Raw genomic sequence first — 22,824 nt, 5'->3', positions numbered from 1 at the left:
CTGACTGGAGGCACTTTGTGTTCGCGTTTGACTGACAGCCTGTGTTTGCTTTGCGTGTGTCTTTCAATACAATGGTGTGTCGGTGAATAAATAGACACACTTCATAGCCGTGTCTGAACGTTTGATTAAACCCAGGCGGGGGGACGCCACCAAGGAGAGGGAACATCACATTTCAGGGTTTGGGCGGCAGTGATTCACGAGTTAATGCTCGTGAACCACTGAATTGATAGATAGATAGAATGATAGATATTATAAGACAGACAGACATAGCAAAATGAGAAATATATCAACATTTCAAAATACCGTGTGCATAGAGACGGGCGATATAGCTTTTTTTAAATATCTCAATATTTTTAGGCCATTAATTTACTGTGGTTTTTACAGCATTTTTCTCTAAATGAAAAAACATTTTTTTTGTTTTTTACTGTAATAAACTGTGGTGCCGTTTTGCCATTTACAGTAACTTAAATATTGTCTTACTATGCAAAACTATCAAACATTCAAACCATTTTTTAAAATAGAAATAAATACTAATAATAATCATTTCAAAGCAAGTTATCCATCAAATTGTGCAATGTAAAAACAGCAATTGATTTCATGGTAAAATTGTGAAATTTACTGCGGTTTTTACAGCATTTTTCTCTAAATGAAAAAAACTGTACTTTTTTTTTACTGAAATACACTGTGGTCCCGTTTTGGCATTTACAGTAATACGCTGAAAAATCTACGTTTGTTGATTTGCGGTAAAAAAAAACAACAACAACAAACAAACTGACAGCTCAGGCGCCAAAATTTTACTGTAAAATTGCAGTTTTTTTTTTATTTTACAGTTAAATTCTGGCAGCTGAGATGCCTTTTAAAAATTTTTTTTTACCATAAAACAGCAGTTCTGTTTTTCCATTTACAGTAGAATTTGTTACATTTTGAGGTGAAGTCATTGCAACTTACCATATTTTTTTTTACAATTTAGTTTAAAAAAAAAAATCTACTAATAAAATGCATTCAAAACATTGTGTAATAGTAATTACTGTTAGAAGCAACTTTGAAACCTCTGGCCTGTTTAAAAAAACTACAAAACGGCCCCCAAATCCTCTGCCTTCGTTAGTGCGCAGCAATTAAAGAGTGATTATTCTTCTTGAATGCATTGTTTGTGTGCATGACATAAATTGACTTGTGTGTGTAAAGTGAAATATTTTAAATATGTCACACCAATGTAGAATCTGCTCTAAACCTTTTTTTAAAAAAAGAATAGAAAGACACATTGTTAATCGCCGATTCCGAGTTGGTTGTATTCATTTATGCTGCCAAAACATTTAATCACCCCTTTTCACAGCCTTGAACACTTCATATACTGTGTGTGTGTGTGTGTGTGTGTGTGTGTGTGTGTGTGTGTGTGTGTGTGTGTGTTAAAAAGAGGACCATTTTCTCCCTTTTTTCCCCCTGCCTGAGTGTGTGTTTCACTCTCTCACCTCATTACACACTTGGCTGTGGCGGCTGCTTGCTGAACTTTGCTGCCAGCAAACTCATTTGCAGCCTTTAAAAAGAGCTCAGGGCTAATTTGTTTCACATTGCACGCACACACACACTTCCCTTCGCCATGTTCATATCGTGCATTTATTTCGTGCTTTTACTGGCTGGTGAAGGCGAGGCTTCGCAGACGGACGTGACGTCACGGGCCCGCACGCATCTGCCCGTAATTGTGTCCACTTTTAACAAAGTCAAAGAGTTTCTTTCAAAACCCTTCATGGTGATAGTTCGATACAAGAAGGACACGGATGTTACCTGCGTCTTATGGCAGTGTTTTTTAACCTTTTTGGAGCCAAGGCACATTTTTTGCATTGAAAAAATACGTAGGCACACCACCAGCAGAAATCATTAAAAAGCGAAACTCAGTTGACAGTAAAAAGTCGTTGTCGCAATTGTTGGATACGATTTTAAAGCATAAGCAAGCATGTATCAATATAGGTGTTCTCCTGTGTGTAGTGTTTTAGTTTTTGTCTTGCACTTCTATTTCGGTGGCTTTTTCTCTTTTTTTGGTGTTATCCTGTAGCAGTTTCATGTCTTCCTTTGAGCGACATTTCCCACATTTACTTTCTTTTATCAATCAAGACTATTTAAGTTGTTGCTATCCTTCTTTGTGGAGACTTTGGTGATTGTCATGTTCGGATGTACTTTGTGGACGCTGTCTTTGCTCCACAGTAAGTCTTTGCTGTCGTCCAGCATTCTGTTTTTGTTTACTTTGTAGCCAGTTCAGTTAGATTCGTTCTGCCTAGCCTTCCCTAAGCTTCAATGCCTTTTCCTGGGGGCACTCAGCTTTTGTTTATTTTTAGTTTTGGCATTAGATAACTTTTTACCTGCACATTGCCTCCCACTGTCCTGTCCCCAACATCTACAAAGCAATTAGCTACCGGCTGCCACCTACTGATGTGGAAGAGTATTGCACGGTTAGTCTGCCGATCTCTAGACCAGGTGTGAATGAATAATGGGTTCCCAATTCTCTGTGAGCGCTTTGAGTATCTAACAATAGAAAAGCGCGATACAAATCTAATCCATTATGATTATTATTATTATTATTATTATTAGAAAGCACCGACACTCAACAACAACACATCATTTACAGACTGTAGTTACTGGTTTGCAAAATATATTTTTAAACCAAATAGGTAAAATGACATAATCTCCCACGGCACACCAGACTGTATCTCACGGAACACTGGTGGTTGAAAAACACTGCCTTATGTAACATGCATGCATTATAGGGCCTAACCCTGACCCTAAACTTTTGACCACGACTATATTTTGCATTCTATTTTAGTTGCTTTATTGAGTTTACAACCCCCTGGCACTGTCTTCTACTGTTTCTGTTTTGATTATTATTATTTATTTGCTTGTATGTAAATGTTGCATATTATAAATAAAGATTTATAAAAAAAAAAAAATTGTCAACCTTACGATTTATGGACATTAGCTTGTTTTTCCTGAAAAAATGTAACGTTTTATTTTCTCTTTTCTTGTTACGTCGCTCTTCCGCCTTTATCTTAGTCCACTTTTTCTGCAGGCGAGCTCCTTTTCAATTGACCAAGTCGAGGTCAATTGATTATTTTATTTATGAAAGACATTTGATTGATTGATTCTTTTATTAGTAGATTGCACAGTTCAGTACATATTCCGTACAACCTCTAAATGGTAACACCCGAATAAGTTTTACAACTTGTTTAAGTCGGGGTCCACCTTCATCAATTCACATGTTTGTTAACAAGTTAAAGGTGTTGAATGATAACACAAGCATGTTTAACACATATAGATTCCTTTCTTTCATGAAAACAAGAATACAAGTTGATTCTGATAACTTTCATTGATTGGGATCTGTCATGATCCGGGCTGTTGTCATTTTCTGTTATTTTTGGACTCCCTTAGTTCCTGTTTTGTGTATCTCTTGGTTTGTTTTGGTTTCTATGGGGATTAATTGGGTTTACCTGCCTCCGGTTAGTGATCCGCATGCTCACCTGCAGTCTAGCACTAATCACAGAGCGTTTTATTCACCTTGCTCAACCACACTCAGTCTGGCTTCATTGTTTGCTATATGCAACAGGTGACGTTGATATTTCTCAACTCCTAGTTTGATTCCTGCGCTTAGTGGTCATCTTAGCTTCCTGTGCGATCGGCACCTTTTGCTTGTTTTTTTTTTTTTTTTTGGTTCATGTTTGATTGACGAAGATTAGATCAAGTTCCTACCTGCAGGTCCTGTCCATAGTTGTCCGTTTGCATCCCGGGGAAACGAATCTCACAGTAAGCTGCAACCCCGCCGTAACAGAATCAGACAGTAGTGATGATAACGTGCGCATTTTTGAATGAAGGAGAGGAAATAAAGTCCTCCTTTTTGTCCAATACCACATAAAAGTGGTTGGTTTTTGGCATCTAGTTTCTGTCAGTCTACCCCAGGGCAGCTGTGGCCACAGATGTAGCTTACCACCACCAGGTGTGAATGAATGATGGGTTGTCACTTCTCTGTGAAGTGCTTTAAGTGTCTTAAAAAAGCGCTATACATATAATCCATTATTACTATTATTATTATTATTATTATCCTAATTGTCCAGCTTCCATACTCGTTTTTATACACTTTACAAGAAATACAGTGGGGCAAAAAAGTATTTAGTCAGCCACCAATTGTGCAAGTTCTCCCACTTCAAATGATGACAGAGGTCTGTCATTTTCATCATAGGTACACTTCAACTGTGAGAGACACAATGTGAAAACAAAATACAGGAATTCACATTGTAGGAATTTTAAATAATTTATTTGTAAATTATGGTGGAAAGTAGGTATTTGGTCAACCATTCAAAGCTCTCACTGATGGAAAGAGGTTTTCGCTCAATATCTCAGGATACATGGCCCCATTCATTCTTTCCTTAACACGGATCAATCGTCCTGTCCCCTTAGCAGAAAAAAAGCCCCAAAGCATGATGTTTCTACCCCCATGCTTCACAGTAGGTCTGGTGTTCTTGGGATGCAATTTAGTATTCTTCTTCTTCCAAACACAACGAGTTGAGTTTATACCAAAATGGATACATGGATGATACAGCAGAGGATTGGGAGAATGTCATGTGGTCAGATGAAACCAAAATAGAACTTTTTGGTATAAACTCAACTCGTCGTGTTTGGAGGAAGAAGAATACTGAGTTGCATCCCAAGAACACCACACCTACTGTGAAGCATGGGGGTGGTAACATCATGCTTTGGGGCTGTTTTTCTGCTAAAGGGACAGGACGATTGATCCGTGTTAAGGAAAGAATGAATGGGGCCATGTATCCTGAGATTTTGAGCCAAAACCTCCTTCCATCAGTGAGAGCTTTGAATGGTTGACCAAATACTTATTTTCCACCATAATTTACAAAGAAAAATTCTTTAAAATTCCTACAATGTGAATTCCTGGATTTTTTTCCACATTCTGTCTCTCACAGTTGAAGTGTACCTATGATGAAAATTACAGACCTCTGCCATCATTTTAAGTGGGAGAACTTGCACATTCGGTGGCTGACTAAATACTTTTTTGCCCCACTGTACATCGGCGGAAAACTCCGTATCTTACGCACGCCAGCTTTCTGAGACTCTTATTTTGTTAAGACAGGCAGAATGAAGCAGGCCTTTTATTGTGAAGACAGGAACTGTGCAGAGCTTTGACGGCAGCTATGGCGCAATAGTTTGTTGAAATAAAAAGTGTTTTCACATTTCTGTCGGTCATTTTTTCTCAATAATGATCTCACAAGACCCCCGGGTGCCGTGAATGTCAATCAAGTGACATATTAGCGAAGATTTTAAGGACTATTTTTTTTAATGCCCAGCTGGCGATGGACTGACACACCTTAACCCTTAGTCTGTTACTGTATAGTATTTCACTTGTAAAGTTTTTGTTGCTCTACCAACTCCTAACCTTTTTTTCTGCAAGCTGCAGAAAGAATGCTTGCTTTTGCAACAGTGAAATAGAAAGAACATTGACCAATTTGTTAGGTACTGTTATTTCCACAGATCTGTGATGAGTTGGCGACTTGTCCAGGGTGCAGCTGAGATAGGCTCCAGCGACCCCCCGCCACTCCGAATGGGACAAGCGGTAGAAATGGATGGATTTCCACAGGTAAAACTTCAGATATTCCCAATGTTGACATGGGCTCCTTTTTTCTCCATTTTTCAGCCTTTTTTAATGCGGAATAGGTTATGTTTTGGTCCAGCTGGTGTTTAGTCTTCTTACCTCGATACGGGTCCGGTTGGTTGAGGTCTGGCGAGGTGGCTGACTGTGCAGGAAGCTGAGGCCCCGCCGCCATGGAATGTCCGCCACGTAAAGTGCCCATACCACCGTCTTCTCTGTGAGAGCCCACCTGGGAGACAGGAAGGAGGAAATGTTACAGTTTAGCTCTCAAAATGTCATTTGTAGTTGGATATTGGAGTACTTCTCATTACTTTTTGTAGGCATTAATCATTTGTTATTGTTTAAATACTACTGATTTCATTATAATAACATTTAATACTAACAGAATATGCATATTCATTATATTATATATAATTTAGTAATATATTTGTACTCTATTAAACTAGCAGCGTTATTGTACATAATGATGTTTTTAATTTGAAAACGCACTTGAACCTTGTTGTAGTTCTGCATTTAGCCTGTTGAGGGCGTTATTAACCTTTCTAAGACCTCACGCTGACAGGACGGGCTTACATTATCTGTCCCATCATGTCAGCAAGTCTGACATTTATATTTAGTTGGTTTTGTTTTACTTGTGTGTGTCCTCTTTTATATCTTCATATATATATATATATATGTATATATATATGTATATATATATATATATATATATATACATATATATATATATATATATGTATATATATATATATAATATAAAAATTAATAAGTGTGTGTATGAATGGATGAATGTGTGTAAGTGGGTGTGCTTAGCTGAATCCTCCTATCCATCTGTCGGACACAATCACACACACACACACACACACACGGCAACACAACAACTGACAATTATCTTAATGCCCATATGTTTAATTGTGGGATTTCTAATTCCCAGTGCACAGAGCAGCTTTTACCAGGGACTCACTGTTTTGGCACGAGATGAGTGTGTGTGTGTGTGTGTGTGATCGCTGCATGCGTGTGTGAAGCCAGCCACTCTGGCGTCCCATGGTCAGAAGCAGTACGCCCTTCTTTTACACAACTTCAATGTCTTTAAAAAATGCAGGTACCTTGTGTTCGATGTTCACGGTTGATCGCAAAACCAAAATCATTCAATAATTCAGTCAATGACAATCCCCTTTTCATGAAAAAGATGGAGATGCAAATGATGTATCAACATGCACAAAGAATATGTAAAACAATAAGAACAGACAGGCTAGATAGCATATAAATAAAGAAACAAAAAAACCTGTTCAATGCAAAACAATGCTACTTTCTTCTGGGCCCATAGGGTCAAATACAATACAAAAATAAGACTGCAATGTTGCCATGAAAAAAAACCTGAAACTTCTGCAGTTTGTCCCCAAGGTCTCCCTATAAGGACCTCATGTTTTTCTTAGATTTAGAGAAAATTCAATATAATCTGAGGGGTACACCAAAACAAATTTAATTTGACCTGAGGTTGTGTAATCAGTTACATAGCTAAATTAAAGTCACCATAAGATGAATGTGACACTCACTGTTCACTATGAACCTTTTCTCTTACCTCAACTCAGTGGCCTAGTGGTTAGAGTGTCCGCCCTAACATCGGTAGGTTTGAGTTCAAACCCTGGCCGAGTCATACAAGACTATAAAAATGGGACCCATTACCTCCCTGTTCGGCAATCAGCATCAAAGGTTGGGATTGGGGGTTGGATCCCCAAAAATGATTCACGGGCGTGGCCACCGCTGCTGCTCACTGCTCCCCACACCTCCCAGGGGGTGATCAAGGATGATGGGTCAAATGCAGAGCATAATTTTGCTACACCTAGTGTGTGTGTGACAATCATTGGTACTTTAACTTTAACTCTGTTTTTTGCTGCTGTTGTTTTTATTCAGTGACACTTCTCTATAGGTTTGTGATTTTTATTTTTGTTATCTTTTGATTTTTTTCTTTTACTCATTTATTGTGATTCTCTATATCAGGGGTCTCAAACTCAATTTACTTGGGGGCCACTGGACGCAGAGTCTGGGTGAGGCTGGGCCGCAAGAAAAAATGTATTTAAAAAAATGTTGCATACTCCCCAGCATGTCTAGTTGTATAATGACATTTCAAATTGTATTCCTTGTGCACCGCAACTTTCTCTGTGCAAATAAGACATGTCGGGGTGCAGCTGTGCTCAACAAAGAAATATTGCATCTCCCACTTTTACTGGAATTGTCTTTGCTCATCACTAACCTTTCTCTTTACTGCAGGCTTTGAAAAAGACATGTTTGGGGTTGTGGAATATATTTGTATTTAGCCCACGCACGGACAATAATGTTATTTCCGCAATGTGTGTCGTTCCGCTTTTCCCTACAGCAACACGGCGGTCGGCGGATAATTGCCGGGGAAGTACCGGGATAGCGAGCGCAAAAAGTGAAGGCTCCCGGAGTGTTATCAGGCGTCATATAGAAATATATGTAGTGTTAATCGTGTGAGGCAATGCAAATTAAAAAATTAAAAAAAAAACACAAAATTGGTCCAGGTTATCGGGGACTGTTATTACTGACGGACAGGTGTTGGGTGTGACTGCAGCCAGGCATGTAAGAAAACCCTCGTCTGCATGGCAACGTCTCTGTCGCTTTCACTCATTTGCCGCTCTTCCACTAACACAGGGGTAGGCAACCCAGAATGTTGAAAGAGCCATTTTAGACCCAAATAATACAACGCTGTCAAGCTCCATTCCTATAAAACTCGCGGGCCAAACTAACATTAAACTTTCATATTAAGGTGGGGGCCGCAAAATAACGTCTCGCGGGCAGCAATTGGCCTGCGGGCTGTGTGTCTGAGACCCCTGCTCTATGTGCTTGTGGTGAAGAAGAGGGCAGTACATTGCTACCCACTCTGACTGAAATGTAGGACAGAGGGTCGGAGGGGGTGTTTTAATTTTACTTGTATTGTTTTTCTTTAATTTTTAAAAAATATTTAGTATTTTTATATTGTATTTATATATATATTTTTTGGGGGGGGTGGGGTGGGTCGGTGGACCAAAAAAAAAAAAAGTGTCTGTTTTTCCATGACCGGTATGGTGATTTACCTATCAAATGAATAAAAAAATTAAAATTTAAAAGACTTAAAACATATTTTCAATACTGAAGCAGATTTAATTTTGCCGTTCTCCAAACATTTCCATTCAGTGTGATTAATTTAGCAAGCGGCCAGCAGTCAAAGCCTTGGGGGCCCTTGCAGATGTTATCCCAGGGGCAGTGCTGGCTCACTGGGCAAACCAGCCACTAAGCGTAAAGAACGACGTGGTGAAGGAGAAAATCTGATATTTCTTTATGGCGGGGGTGGGGGTTACAAAAAAAATGGGAGTGCATTTGCAGTCATTTATGTTGTCGTCCTGTTGATATGAATATAAAAAAACACATTTAGACTCAAAATACTTGATAGTTTTTAAAAAAAAATGTTTTTGCAAAGTTACCGCTGTGTAAATAAAAGGAAATGTGTTTGTTAATCCCGCCGACGAACAACAAGATCTCGCCAAAGTCCCCTCTCGCTGCATGCAAATACCACAAAATGTCGGCCATGCATCAGTCGGCATGATGAGAGTTAGTCAGTGTTTGTGGGCATTGTCTCTCCATCTGTGTACTCCCCTTATTTATATTTTGACGCTCATCTTTTTGTCTTTTTTGTTTTTGTGTCTTTCATCACTGCCTGAATTCCCAAATGCAAAATGGCAGCAGCGAGGAGAAAAGAGAGGCTGGTGTACATTTTTAATGGAGGGCTTTTTATATTTCATCAAGCCTTCCTTTCTCTCTCTTCCTTAGAGTTCAGCGATGAAGGGAAGACAAGGCGACAGACTGCAGGGAGATATATAAATTAATTACACACGCGTGCCGATTTTGCCGCCATGAGCCGGCGACTTGTCTGCCCGAATGCAGCTGGGGTAGGCTCCAGCCGCCCCCGCCACCCCGAGAGGGAAAAGCGGTAGACAAATGGATGGAAATGCTGATTTTCGGGTTTGTACACCTTCTCCGTGGCCATATCCAAGCACTTTTTAAGAACCTTCAAGACCAGTTTTCCAGTAGCCTTCAAAAAAAGGTGAAAACCAGTGTCAATCAATCCTTAGCCTTCTTTACGGATTATTTACAGAGCCTTCTTGTTTGAGGTCACTATATGCGGTCAGTGGGAAAAACACGGAAAATCTGCTAAAACCTATTAACCAGCAGTTATCTACCATGAATTGACTAGCGTGGACCCCGACTTAAACAAGTAGAAAACTTATTTGGGTGTTACCATTTAGGGTTCATTTGCACGGAATATGTACTGTACTGTGCAATCTACTAATTAATGTTTCAATCAATCAATCATTAACTGAATGGGGCATAGAAAGTGAAGCAGGGTGACTATTCAACGTCATTGGTGTTTGCCAACGTGTCTCCATTTGTGTTGCTTTCCCACATGTCACGAGGGGGATCGCAGCTCACTGCAGGGTCGTTCTCCAAGGATGCAGAACGGACAACTCCGGACAAAGCGGGAAGGTAGGACTATGATTTATTGTCATAAATCACAGCTTAAACCAAAAGAACAGGAAACAAGCATAAGGAATTTAAAGAACCATAACTTGGCACCAGAATCATGAACTAGGAAACACACTAGCTGTGGCATCAACAAACAAGACTTCTGTGGACCAGGCATGAAGAAGCAAACAGTGACGCCAGGCCGACTGACAGGCAAAAGCAGGCTTAAATAGTACCTCTGATTAGTGCTCGGGTAGCAGGTGAGCAGCCGAACACTAATCAGAGACAACAGGTGAAAATAATGAGCAACCATAGCAACCAAAACAAACTCAGGAGGTGCACAAACAGGAACTAAAGAAACTAACTAAAGGAACTAAAACAAAACTAACACAAAACGCAAAAACCTGATTCGGACCAAGGATCATGACACCACATTTCTTGTTCTTTTTCTTACTTACAGCTAGGGCTGGGCAACATATCGATATACTCGATATATCGCGGGTTTGTCTCTGCGATATAGAAAATGACTATATCGTGATATTCGAGTATACGTTCTCACACAGTTGCTTTTAGCTACTTGTATTACACTACAGGCTCTTATTCTTTGTTGTCTCTCCTTCTCACAGAGACATAAACAAGTGAACCTTCTTACCTACGTCACACGTGCAACGTCACACACTCCCGCGAAGCAGAGAGGTAGAGACATGGGTAATATTAGCCGTGATGCTAGCGGCGTGGCGCGAGTGGTAATACGAGAGAAAGAAGGTGTGAATCTGGTAACAAATGAAGGAAGAATGAATTCCCAAGAAAAACAGGGCATCGTCTGGCGGTGGTTCGGCTTCAAGTGGGAATATGTTGAAAAATTCTGTGGCAAAAACGTTGCTACTAAAAGTAGCAGCACTGCTAATTTGTAGCATCATTTAGAAAGCCACCCATTAGAGAATGAAGAGTTCTTGAAACTCCGCGTATCAACATCTTCGTTCGGTGCCACACCCACAAAATGACGAAGCAACCATTTCCAGATCAACATCCAATGAAAAAAAAAAAATCAACAGAAGGAGATAACGTCCACAAGCGTGTAGCTTTCATTTCTAAGGAAACTTATTTTATTTGTTGGCCATTCTTTAATTAGCCTATTGAGTCAGACTGCCGAGAAATATGACAAACATTTCCACGCATTTATAAGCTCTTCACCCGAAATACATGCATTTTTCAAACCTTGAAAACACAAGATTAAAATCCAAGCATTTTCAAGGTTTTTAATCACACGTACGAACCCTGAGATTTGCTGCTTGGGCCAGGCCAACAGTTCATTCTGAGCCCCGCTCACGCACTCAGATCAGAATAGAAGTATGATTCAAACTTCCTGTACACACTCCGAAAGTCAAAAATAGACCTTGCCAAATCCAAAATAGCCCATATCATGTATTAAGTATTGGATTATGTAAGTACTTAAAGCCTGACAACTACACTTGCTCTTTCATCAGGTTCTTAAGGCATTCAGGGTTTCCCCCCAGATAGCCGACATGCCTTATATTTTGTGATACTAAAACATATCGATGTAATCATAGTAGTATCGAATAAATACGCTCCTAAACTTGGTATCATTACAGTGGATGTCAGGTGTAGATCCACCCATGGCGTTTGTTTACATTGTGACGCCGGTGAGCTACGATGTGTAGTGAGCATGTTTAGCTATTCCTCGTCCTGCAGGGATGATACTTGTAAAAAAACTTGCTTTAATCGTCGCCATAGAGTCGAGGATTAATGATTTATACTTAGCTAAAACACTGCAGACTCCGGCTTGACGTTAGCCAGTAGCGAGCTAGCCACCTCTTAGGGTGTTTCAGTGTTATGACTTCACCTTTATCGTTAGTTTTTAAGACAAAATGCGTCCGTTCTCCCTTTTCTGTCTACACACTGTGTCTGTTTGTAAGTACTCTGTGATTGTGCGCTGCCGAACATGCTCCTCTGCTCGTAAAACTAGCAATGTAATGGGGAACCGGTACTTTTATAGGCAGTATATTACCGCTTATGATTCATTAGTATTGCGGTACTATACTAGTACCGGTATACCGTACAACCCTACTCTGGGTATTAAAATGTTGAATATTTACAATTTTAGTACCTTCAGTCAAGAAATCCAGTGGGTTTGCTCACACTCCACACAGGACAATATCTCCATACCGGATAGGTGGAGAAAGGTATCGGAAAAATGCATCTTTCAAATTAACACATATTGCCTTTTTTACTCGTGCTAATGCCTTCTTACAAATTAATTGCCAGGCCAGGTACTCCAAATTATGTCGTAATATGCAATTATACAAGTTGTTTACATTAATTATTGTAATGACCTAAATAAACATACGACAATAGTAACACGTCCAATGACTACAAGCTTGTTTTTGCTCATGAATATTCATTTAACATACATTGCAATATTAACATACCTCAGAGCTGTACATTAACATAGAATCCCGTGAGTCATGACTTCAGGTAAATATGTATTGAGGATGGTAACACAAGTCACTATTATCATTTCATGGGTAATAATGAACAACTTTAATTGTGCTTTTCGATGATCACGAGTGTGAGGATGTCTTATTTAGGGTTTATTCAGAAGCACAATTCATTTAGAACTAACAATGTTTGTTGTACAACATAGTTAACGTTCTAAATAGTTATTTATGCTGACATTTGTTATTGGATATGTTATCTAGGATGTTATTTTGATAGTCTTGAAAGTGTTCACATTTGCAGTTAGTGCTACAGCCCCTCCCATGAGAAAAAAGGACAAAAATAAGTGATTTCCAATGTTGATGCAACGCAGGACTGCTTTTGGAATGTCCATAAAAAGTGGTACATGTTTGCTGTTTGTTTCAAAACATAGCAAAAGGCGACAGGTAAATGATGGAGTGACTCTTTGGTGAAAAGCGTGTATAGTACACACAAAAAAAACCTCCTTTTAAATAAAGCGGTCTGCACCACTTTTCAGTTGCACACGCAGTTTTATCAGATCAAATTCAGCAAGCCTGTACAGTTACTAAGGGTTGTCTTCTGACGACGGTTTGAACCCTCAAGCAGGTGCATTTTTATTATTTTATTAATATTATTACGTTTGATGATATTTATATCATCAAAAGGTTCATAGAATCTGGAGAAATAACTGCACGTAAGCAGCAATAACAGTGACATTCGATCCCTCAGGCGCTACTGCATCCCAAAAAGTGACATCAGTGTGTAAAGGATATCACCACATTAGCTCAGGAACACTTCAAAAAACGACTGTCAGTAACTACAGTTTGTCGCTAAATCTGTAAGTGCAAGTTAAAGCTCTACTATGCAAGGCGAAAGACATTTATCAATAACACCCAGAAACGCTGCCGGCTTCGTTGGGCACCAGCTCATCTAAGATGAACTGATGCAAAGTGGAAAAGTGTTTTGTGGTCTGACGAGTCCATGTTTGAAATTGTTTTTGGAAACTGCGGACATTTGGAAAAAAAATCCAGAGGCACACCACCAGCAAAAATCATTAAAAAAAGAAACTCAGTTGACATTAAAAAGTCGTTGTCGCAATTGTTGGATACAACTTTAAACCATAACCAAGCATGCATCAATATAGCTCTTGTCTCAAAGTAGGTGTACTGTCACCACCTGTCACGTTTCGCCGTGTTTTGGTTTGAGTTTTTTGCTGTTTTCCTGTGTGTAGTTTTTTAGTTCTTTTCTTGCGCTCCTATTTTGGTGGCTTTTTCTCTATTTTTTTAATTTTCCTGTAGCAGTTTCATGTCTTCCTTTGAGCTATATTTCCCCCATCTACTTTGTTTGAGCAATCGAGAATATTTTAGTTGTTTTTAATCCTTCTTTGTGGCGACATTGTTGATTGTCATGTCATGTTCGGATGTACTTTGTGGATGCCATCTTTGCTCCACAGTAAGTCTTTGCTGTCGTCCAGCATTCTGTTATTGTTTACTTTGTAGCTAGTTTCTTTCTGCATAGCCTTCTCTAAGCTTCAATGCCTTTTCTTAGGGGCACTCCCCTTTTGTTTATTTTTGGTTTAAGCATTAAATACCTGTGTCCCACTGTCCTGTTCCCGATATCTACAAAGCAATGAGTTACCGTCTTTCACCTACTGATATGGAAGAGTATTACACGGTTACTCTGCCAAGCTCTAGACAACACAGACACTCAACAACAACACATAATGTGCAGACTATAGTTACTGGTTTGCCAAAAATATTTTTAACCCAAATAGGCACATTTACATGATCTCCCACGGCACACCAGACTGTATCTAACGGAACACTATTTATTGAAAACCAATGCTTCCAGAGACTGTTTACTGTTATTGATTGTCATGTCATACTCGGATGTACTTTGTGGACGCCGTCTTAGCTCCACAGTAAGTCTTTGCTGTCGTCCAGCATTCTGTTTTCGTTTACTCTGTAGCTAGTTCAGTTTTATTTTTGTCCTGCATAGCCTTCCCTAAGCTTCAATGCCTTTTCTCAGGGGCACTCACCTTTTGTTTATTTTTGTGTGCCGGACTGTATCTCACAAAAACACTGGGCTAGTGTGAGCTTTTGAGACTAATAGCATGACAATAATCAGATAAATGCCATTTTCTGTGTAAATTAAAGTAATTTTCTTTTCTAGTATAATTATTATTATATTTTTTATAAATAGCCTACGTCTAAGTGGTGCACCCTCCAAAGGCCAAAGGTTGGGGGCCCTCGATGCCCTAGTACTTACTAACATCTCACATGTGCTTTCATTTTGGGAGGACCATGAGATAAGAGCACATATGGAAGCGATTGTCCAGTTTTACGACGTGTCACGAAAACCAGTGCAAACTTTTAAAGAACACATCTAAAAAAAAACAACCATGCAGAGTACATCTGCTATTTACTTCCATTCTACTGGGATTTGAAAGGAAATTTTCAATTCCAAATGATTGTATTGCAAGTCTGTTTGTACTGTATGTTGCATTCGTGGATAACATGCGAGAGTCTCTCTTTTCTTCACTCACATCGGCCTGCCACCTGTTTTCCCAGAGTAATGACCTCAGTCTGCAGGCGTCTGTCCCGAACACAACTAAACTACATACAGCTGTGTGCGTGTGTGTGTGTGCATGCATGTGTGTGTGTGTGTGTGTGTGTGTGCGTGCACATGTAACACCGAGAGAGAGAACTGAGCACATCTCGACAGGACGATGGAAACACAAATGCCCATAAAATATGTACAAGTAAGAAACTCAAAAACGATATTATCGCCATTATTTTCTAAACCAACCACTGATGTAATGATAATACAGACTGCAAGTATACCTTTCCGAATGCAATAAACTTGAATTTCTGGTACATTTGAACATAAAATCAAGCACTTAGGCGTGGAGACTGTTTCTACAGACATTTGTGAAAGAATGGGCCGCTCTCAGTGATTTCCAGCGTGGGAATGTCACAGGATGCCACCTGTGCAACAAATCCAGTCGTGAAATTTCCTTACTCCTCAATATTCCAAAGTCGACTGTCGGCTTTATTATCAGAACATGGAAGAGTTTGGGAACAGTAGCTCAGCCACTTAGTGGTAGGAGTGTGAAATTTGGTGGAGGAGGAATTATGGTGTGGGGTTGTTTTTTGGGTCCTTAGTTCCAGTGAAAGGAACTGTGAATGCTCCACGATACTAAAACGTTTTGGACAATTCCATGCTCCCAACCTTGTGGGAACAGTTGGGAGCGGTCCCCTTCCTCTTCCAGCATGACTGTGCACCAGTGCACAAAACAAGGTCCATAAAGACATGGATGACAGAGTCTGGTGTGGATGAACTTGACTGCCCTGAGTCCGGACCTGAAGCCGATAGAGCACCTTTGGGATGAATTAGAACGGAGACTGAGGGCCAGGCCTTCTCGACCAAAAGCAGTGTGTGACCTTATCAATTTGCTTTTGGAAGAATGGTGGAAAATTCCTATAAACACACTCCGCAACCTTGTGGACAGCCTACCCAGAAGAGTTGAAGCTGTAATAGCTGCAAAAGGTGGACCCACATCATATTGAACTCTATGGGTTAAGAATGGGATGGCACTTCAAGTTCATATGTGAGTCAAGGCAGGTGGCTAAATACTTTTGGTAATAAATTGTATGTTGTCCGGGGTTTCTATGGCTCCTGGTAGGGTCTCCCATGACAAAGAGCAGCCTAAAGACTTCTCTGAATACAAAAAATCGAGGACCAAGGTTATCCTCGCCCGGACGCTGGTCACCGAGACCCCTCCTCTGGAGCCAGTCCTTGATGGCGAGCGCCTGGTGGCCGGTCTTACCCTTATGGGGTCTGGCCGGGCAAAGCCCAAAGAGGCAACGTGAGTCCCCTCTTCAATGGGCTCACCACCCATAGGAGGGCGCATGGAAGTTGGGTGCTCTGTAAGCTGGGCGGCAGCCAAAGGCAGGGCCCTGGCGGTCCGATCCTCGGCTACATAAGTTAGCTCTCGGGATGTGGAACGTCACCTCACCGGGGGGAAGGAGCCTGAGCTGGTGCGTGAGGTAGAGAAGTTCCGGCTAGACCTAGTCGGTCTCACTTTGACGCACAGCAAGGGCTTTGGAACCAGTCCTCTCGATAGGGACTAGACTCTTTTTTTCTTATAGCATTGCCAGCAGTGAGAGGCTACGGGCCGGGGTGGCAATACTTATTGCCCCGCGGCTCAGAGCCTGCACGTTGGAGTTTTACCCAGTAGGGTAGCTTCCCTCCGCCTCCGGGTTTTGGGACTAGTCCTGACCGTTATTTGTGCTTACGCACCAAACAGCAGCTCAGAGTACCCACCCTTTTTGGAGTCCCTTGAAGGAGTACTGGAAAGTGCTCCTTCTGGCGATTCCCTTGTTCTACTGGAGGACTTTAACGCTCACGATGGTAACGACATTGAAACCAGGAGAGGCGTCTTTGGGAGAAACGGCCGTCCTGATCTGAACCAGAATGGTGTTTTGTTATTGGACTTTTGTGCTTGTCAGTCTATAACAAACACCATGTTCAAACATAAGGGTTTCCATATGTGCACTTGGCACCAAGACTTCCTAGGCCGCAGTTCCATGATCAACTTTGTGGTTGTATCATAGGATTTGGACACTATAGTGAAGAGAGGGGCGGAGCTTTCAACTGATCAATACCTGGTGGTGGGTCGGCATTGATGGTGGGGAGGATGCCGGAAAGACCTGGCAGGCCCAAACGTGCAGTGAGGCTCTGCTGGGAATGTCTGGCAGAGTCTCCTGTCAGAGAGAGTTTCAATTCCCACCTCCGGGAGAACTTCGAACATGTTACAAGTAAGGTGCTGGATATTGAGTCCGAATGCACCATTTTCGTGCCTCTAATGTCGAGGCAGCCGATCGGAACTGTGGCTGCAAGGTGGTCGGTTCCTGCCGTGGCGGTAATACTACAGAGTCCTATTAGGTCCTCTTGGCAGCAACAGGTACTGACAGGCCAAGCGGTGTGCGGCTTTGGCGGATGCGGAGGAAAAAACTCGGACATGGGAAGAGTTCGGAGAAGCCATAGAGAACGACTTGCGGACGGCTTGGAAGCGATTTTGGACCAACATCCGCCTCCTCAGGAGGGGGGAAGCAGTGCACTGTCAACACCGTGTACAGTGGGGACGGTGTGCTGCTGACGTCGACTGGGGATGTTGTGGATAGATGGCAGGAATACTTGAAAGACCTCCTGAATCCACCCTTCACGTTTTCCAATGAGGAAGCAGTGCCGGGGGAATCCGTGGTAGGTTCTCCTATTTATTGGGCTGAAGTTGCCACGGTAGTTAAGAAGCTCCTTGATGGCATGGGCCATGTGTGGATGAGAGACGCCCGGAGTTCCTTAAAGCTCTGGATGCTGTGGGGCTCGCGTGGTTGACAAGGCTCAGCAGTATTGCGTGGACATTGGGGGGGTTTCCTCTTGATTGGCAGACTGGGGTGGTGGTTCCTCTTTTTAAAAAGGGGAACTGAAGGGTGTGTTCCTATTATCGTGGGATCAAACTCCTAAGCCTACGTCGGATAGTCGAAACTCGGATTCAGGAGGAGCAGTGTGGTTTTTGCCCTGGTCATGGAACTGTGGACCAGCTCTGCACTCTCCGCAGGGTCCTTGAAAGTAAATGGTAAATGGGTTGTACTTATATAGCACTTTTCGACCTTCAAGGTACTCAAAGCGCTTTGACACTACTTCCACATTCACCCACACATTCACACACTGATGGAGGGAGCTGCCATGCACCAACACTCATCAGGAGCAAGGCTGAAGTGTCTTGCTCAGGACACAACAGACGTGACGAGGTTGGTACTAGGTGGGGATGTAACCAGGGACCCTCGGGTTGCACACAGCCACTCTCCCAACTGCGCCACGCCGTCCCTGGTGCATGGGAGTTTGCCCAACCAGTCTACTTGTGTTTGGTGGACTTGGAGAAGGCATACGATCGTGTCCCTCGGGAAGTCCTGTGGGGAGTGCTCAGAGAGTATGGGATAGTGCTCTGAGAGTATTGGGTATCGGACCGCCTGATTGTGGCAATCCACTCCCTGTATGATCAGAACAACTGATAAGAACGTAACTAGGTAGATTTTTTTGGAAGTCTAAAAACTTTAAAATTCTGATTTGAAGGGATTTTTTGATCTCTTTACACGTTTTGCTTTCAAATTCACGAGGTAACGTGGTAAAATGTGTCCTGAGTATTGAATTTTAATATCACTGTTTGTAGTCTCTGTTTATTTATGGTAATTTATCATGCAGGATGATATTAACGACTCATGTCATCATTGAACAAAATAAACATTTCTCGAACGCACGCAAGCTGCATGTGATTCAGTTCCTGTGATTATGTTTCAGTCAAGCAGCGAGAGAAAGGAGGTCATCATGGCTACATCCTGTCGTGACAACAATGCAGAAAATATGCAATGCTGGGTTCTCCAAAACCCCACCTAAAGTCCTGCTCTGTTGATCCCGCATTGGGATCGGTAATGAGTAAACCAGGTGTTTGGGTCTGACTCTGTAATTTAATGCTGTAATCATTTTCGACTTGAACGCACATTTTAAACATGAAGCACATAACAACAGCTCCGATAACAACTTAGGTGAAAAGAAAACGTGTTGTCTGAGTCATTGACGTAGAACCGTGATACAGGTGACACACGCAGCTCTACCAGGTGTGTTTCCAGTCTCAATGGAATATTTCTGTCCGTACACTTCAATATGTGCAGTACACTGTGCACACTGTGTAGTACTGTCCCAAATATATTACTGTAGTTGCGCTTAACCAAAAATGACAGGCTCGAAATTAACCGACTTCTTTCCGTGTACTACTTTCTACTTCTACGGGTTTTCTCCTTAGCTACAGTTGTTTCAGGTTTGTCCCTTTGCCTTCTGTCCACCGCGCATTCACCGTTTTAGGCGAGTACTACATTTTGCATGCGACTTTGTGTGACTAAGGGCCTGATCGACTGAGATTTCAAATAACAAGTGCTAAATAGCTTGTGCAAACTATAAAATTGTGTGTACTTTTAGTGGTGCATATCGCCATATTTAAATGAGGATTGGCCCTTACTAGGGAGACACTCATTTACTGCACAGCACTAACCTGTGGTGTTTTACTGAGTGTGTGTGTGTATATGTATATATGTATATATATATATATATATATATATATATATATATATATATATATATATATATATATATATATATATATATATATATATATATATATATATATATATATAAGGGACATTTTCTACCGCTTGTCCCTTTTGGGGATACGGGGGGTGCTGTGTGTGTGTGTGTATATATATACATATATATATATATATATATACATATACATACACACACATATGCATATACATATATATGTATATATACACACATATACACGTGTATATATACATATCTTTATATATCTATTTATGTATATATATATACACGTGTGTGTGTATATATATATATATATATTTATGTATATATATATATATATATATATATATACATACACGTGTGTATATATATATATATATCTTTATATATCTATTTATGTATATATATATACACGTGTGTGTATATATATATATATATTTATGTATATATATATATATACATACACTCATATACACGTGTGTATATATATATCTTTATATATCTATTTATGTATATATACATACAGTCATATATACACGTGTATATATTAACATTTGAAAAAATGCTATATTCCAGCCATGTCCATATTACTGCAGTGCAGAACTTATTTTAGTCGATTAAATTTTGTGTAGTTTTAGTGTACTGTTTTCTTGTCGTCAAATGTTGACGAATGTAGTCGACTAATATCACGACTAAAACTAAAATCCATTTTTATCAAAGAACTAGGACCAAAACGACATTTAAAAACGCTGTCATAGTAACGCTGATCCACATCCAGGCATGCAAGTCCTACCATGAGGGAGTGTCTGTTGCCCGATAGCAGTCCACTTCCATAGCCACTTCCCAGAGAACCCATGGAGCCATTGTGCGTATGTGTCGCCCCGATGAGGCCGTGCATGTCACTGTGCCCACTGGTCATGCCAGTTGATGGTCCCACAGCATGGCTTCGTAGTACGTGGATGGCGTCGTCCAAGCGCTCCAAGCGGTCCTCGATGCGACTCTGCTGCAAGTGTCGAAAAGATGAATTTAATACAATCATTCAATCCCATTGATTACCATTAATTGATTAACGTGAACCCCAAGTCAAACTACTTGAAAAACGTATTGGGGCGTTACCATTTAGTGGTCAATTGTACGGAATATGTACTGTACTTTGCAATCTACTAATACAAGTTGCAATCAATCAATCAATCACACTTGCTTAATAAACTTCTAAAACCAGCTGAGGACTACTGTTGACTCAGTAAAAAAAACATTCAAAAGAATTGTGATAGGTGGAAAAAAAAATTGGATAAAACTGCAGATGGAAGTTGTGAGGCCTTCGAATCTGTGATTCAAAGAACAATTTGTGAAACAATTTAAAACAAAGCCAAGTAAGCAGGACCATCTCCCCTGGTAAATAGTACAATGTAGTCACGAGAGACTAGGCTCTCAAACGAGCTTTAAGATACAAAACCACATACATCTGACGATTATTCACTTTACTTAAAAACAAAGTACTGTATTTTTAGGGGTATAAGTCGCTCCGGAGTAAAAGTCACACCTGCCAAAAATGCACAATAAAGAAGAAAATAAACATATTGAAGTCGCACTGGAGTATAAGTCGCATTTTATTGGGAAATGTATCTGATAAAACCCAACAGCAAGAATATACATTTGAAAGGCAATTTAAACTAAATAAAGAATAGTGAACAACAGGCTGAATAAGTGTAGGTTATATGAGGCATAAATGAGCAACTGCTATGTTAACCTAACATATTATGGTAAGAGTCATTCAAATAACTATAACATAGAACATGCTATACCTTTACCAAACTATCTCTCACTCCTAATCCATAAATCACATGAAATCTTATACGTCTAGTCTCTTACGTGAATGAGCTAAATAATATTATTTGATATTTTGCGGTAATGTGTTAATAATTTCACACATAAATCGCTCCTGAGTATAGGTAGCAACCCCCGGCCACTCTATGAAAAAACTGCGACTTATAGTTCAGAAAAATACGGTAACCAAAAAATTAAAGAACACAGAAGCAATTTAAAAAAAAATTAATATAATTACCGTATTTTACGGAAAATAAGGCGAACTTTTAAAATCTTTTCAATTTCTAAAAAATCGACAGTGCGCCTTATGACCCAGGGCACATTATGTACGGAATAATTTTGGTTGAGCTTACCGACCTCGAAGCAATTTTATTTGGTATATGGTGTAATGATAAGTGTGACCAGTAGATGGCAGGCACACATAAGAGATACGTGTAGACTGCAATGTGTTGCCAAAACTTAAAATATTACATTGAAAATAAAGAACATTACACACGGCACTCAAAAATGTTTTAGTAGGACTTTGAAGCCCCATCGCTTAGATCAGTGGTTCTTAAACTTGTTGGAGGTACCAAACCCAACCAGTGTCATTTGCACATTCACCGAACAACACTTTAGTAAAAAAAAAAAAATACATTTGCAAATTCAAGACAAAGTTGTATATTTTTTTACTGGTGCACAAAATGATCCATGCATGAACATCATCTTGTCCAAAGAACAAAACCAACACAGTGTATGAACTCACAACAAATGACACACCTGAAAATCAGTGTGTTACCATATCCATAATACGTCTATAGGGAGAAGTTTTTATTTACACCATGAGTCAGGTGTATCTTGACTTCCGCGGCGGAGGCTCCACCAAACCCCTGAGGCCGACTTACCCAATCCCTAGGGTTCAATTGAACTCAGGTTAAGAACCACTGGCTTAGATGGATTGTCGGGCCATACCATAGTCAGAGATACGAGTATTACTATAGTGTGTATAAGGACCGCTAAACGGCACCCATTAGCAAACATATTATCTGCCGTTTTGTTTCACAATATTATACAAAAACAACTTTTCTTACTTTCTGGTACCTGCTGATATATTTTTGGGATCTGCATTATTCCTGCAAATCTGCGCACGTCCGCCACTGTAGTCTACACCGATTATGTAGTTGATAAGCTTCTTTTCAATATTTAACTTATGT

The 22,824-nt window shown here is 40.4% G+C and overlaps 1 protein-coding gene across 11 annotated transcripts in view; it reads right to left on the bottom strand.

Annotated features, from left to right (window-relative positions):
* The window catches only part of LOC133536526 (transcription factor 4-like), a 415,635-nt gene that overhangs the window by 13,978 nt on the left and 378,833 nt on the right, over positions 1 to 22,824 (bottom strand). For all 11 annotated transcript variants that reach the window (XM_061877137.1, XM_061877134.1, XM_061877139.1 and 8 more), the window contains 2 exons: positions 20,598 to 20,807; positions 5,747 to 5,873 (listed from right to left, as the gene is read on the bottom strand). In XM_061877137.1, the coding sequence (XP_061733121.1) occupies positions 5,747 to 5,873; positions 20,598 to 20,807 (337 nt within the window). The remainder of the gene's footprint in view (positions 1 to 5,746; positions 5,874 to 20,597; positions 20,808 to 22,824) is intronic.

Source organism: Nerophis ophidion, linkage group LG17, assembly GCF_033978795.1.
Source record: "Nerophis ophidion isolate RoL-2023_Sa linkage group LG17, RoL_Noph_v1.0, whole genome shotgun sequence".
NCBI lineage: Eukaryota > Metazoa > Chordata > Actinopteri > Syngnathiformes > Syngnathidae > Nerophis > Nerophis ophidion.
Note: the sequence above shows the minus strand (reverse complement) of the source record. Positions and strands in the feature narration are given on the sequence as shown.